Below are 2,172 nucleotides of genomic sequence, written 5' to 3' on the forward strand. Positions count from 1 at the left end.
CTCTGGCAAGCAGGCCCACCCAGCTTCCGCCACCCCACCGGCCAGTCTGGCTCCACCCCGTGTGCGCCATCCCCGTAGTGAACCACATTTCCTCTGTCCCAAAGTCGCCTGTGTTCCCTCACCGGGCTAAGTCCTGTCCGATGTCAGACCCCAGTCAGGACACAACTTCCTCCAGGAAGCCGCCTAGGCGCATTCACAGCCCGACGGCCTAAACTTGTCCCACACTGAACTTCTCTCCCTCCCAGTCTCATCCCCGCTGGGCATCTGCCCTGCCCCCACTAGGCTGCAAATCCCGAGACTGAGCGGTTGGGCTCAACCTCTTGTCCCAGCACCCAGCTCAGTATCAACACTCAGCAGATAGTTCTCGCTACGTACACGCACGCATCCTCTCCCGCTACGGGAAGCTGACCACTCACGCAAAATTCCCAGCCCTGCACAACCAGATGGTCCCTTACCGGAGGTACTCTGAAGTCCAACGATGAAGCATCCAAAGTGCTCTCAAAGCCTTCCCCATCCACCTGAAAGATGAAAGGAAGGTCACTTGGTGAATGCCAAGGTCTGCGGCTCACCACACTGCAGGCAACCTACATGTCTACTTCCTTCATATACCTACTGCCATCTGCAAGTCCGCTGTTGGATTATTCAGTTTATCACCTGCCTCCCTGCCCCCATGCCCGCTCCAGGACTGGGTGACACCGGCATTGCTGACAGAGGCTCATCATGATAGGCATTCTGTCAGTACCGCCCGAATGAAACGAATTCATTTCCCATGCAGCTTCCACATACTGGTGGCGGACATACACCACCCAGCCACAGAGTTCCCAAAGCAAAATGCAAAACTTCGAAATCCTCTGATTCCACTCAGTAGCAAAACTTTTAAAATAACAGTAACCAGGCACTTTCTTTTAGAGTGCTTTATTTAAAACGAACACTTGATTGTTTCCTCTTTTTACACTATTTATTTAAAACAAAACCCAACTTACCTTAAAGATTACTAAATTTGAAGGCCTTTCATCTTTTAAAGTAAAACACAAAAATATCCCTTCCCACTTTTTTTTCCTTTTTCTAGGTTTGAACCTTATAACCTGGAAGCTCCCATCAGCCAAGAGGTGGAAACCAAGACCTCTCTGAAAATAATTAATATGACACAACAGGATCGTGCTGAGGGGAGGGACGAATCAGTTGTTCAGTGCTACCCTAGGTTGAGGTTTGGTGATGTTTGGAGTTTGTGACTTTTACCCATAAGGTTAAAGTTCAGTCCTATGAAGGCGCTTTTTTCCAGTTAAAGCTGTAACGTCTTACTAAATAAAACCACCAAACCAGAATGGCGGAGCATGTCGCGTTGGTGAGATAAGAATGGCTATCGGTCCTGGGATGGCCATAGCTGAGAGCTCCATGCCAAGACACCGGGCGTGAGAAGGTGGGAAATTGACCCCAGTAACGAACTAAAGTCCTCTTGTGCCTGCACGGACACTAATCGGGGGCCCTTTCACATGAGGGGTCCTTCTAGGGGGGACAAATACTTCTCTTCAGCATATTTCACATCTTTTAATAAGACTAACCCTATGTATATAGTACATTTTCCAAAATATCAAAATTACTTGGATGAAATTATAAGCTGTTTTTTTATCTATTTTTTAACCTACTTTTTAAAAGAAAAATACTTTTTCAACTGTACCAACCTTTTACTCACAACTTATGCTTAGAAAGCATCTCCCACCCACTTATTGAAATATTCTCCAGTACCACAGAGAAGTTATCCATTAGTTAACATCTGACTTGGTGGAGTTTAAATGGACACCAATGATCAGGTATGGAAGGAAGTGTTTACGGCGATTTCGCCGTTTGCTTTTCCTTCGGCCCCCACCCAGCATTCTCTCACTCATGTAAATCGCCCGAGCCCCAGGAGCCTGTGGCTACCACACATCCCGAGTCCAAGTTACCTACAGCATGCTCCGGGAGCTGAGCCGGGAGCTCTCTCAGCTGCGCAGCCACATACTCTTTGCTCTCACAAAGGGCATCGAGGATGCTGTCTGTGCCGTCCTCCCCAAAGTCTGGAGCGTTGCTGTTCTCGACTTCCGCTTCCTCTAACACACTAACATCCATCATGTCGATATTCTGCAAGCTCTCCAAACTTGCATCCATGTCCTCCTGTGAATGGGAATGAGAGGT

The 2,172-nt window shown here is 48.0% G+C and overlaps 1 protein-coding gene across 1 annotated transcript; it reads right to left on the bottom strand.

Annotated features, from left to right (window-relative positions):
• Nucleotides 1–292: 292 nt before the first annotated feature.
• Nucleotides 293–2,156, bottom strand: LOC105310809 (scaffold attachment factor B2-like). The gene is made up of 2 exons (XM_011386914.2): nt 1,948–2,156; nt 293–518 (listed from the first exon to the last, which is right to left on the bottom strand). Exons 1-2 carry the CDS (start codon nt 2,143–2,145, stop codon nt 351–353), a joined length of 366 nt encoding a protein of 121 aa, XP_011385216.2. The 5' UTR covers nt 2,146–2,156; the 3' UTR covers nt 293–350.
• Between the last annotated feature and the right edge of the window lie 16 nt (nt 2,157–2,172).

This window comes from Pteropus vampyrus, unplaced genomic scaffold (genome assembly GCF_000151845.1).
Source record: "Pteropus vampyrus isolate Shadow unplaced genomic scaffold, Pvam_2.0 Scaffold12219, whole genome shotgun sequence".
In the NCBI taxonomy this organism is placed as follows: domain Eukaryota; kingdom Metazoa; phylum Chordata; class Mammalia; order Chiroptera; family Pteropodidae; genus Pteropus; species Pteropus vampyrus.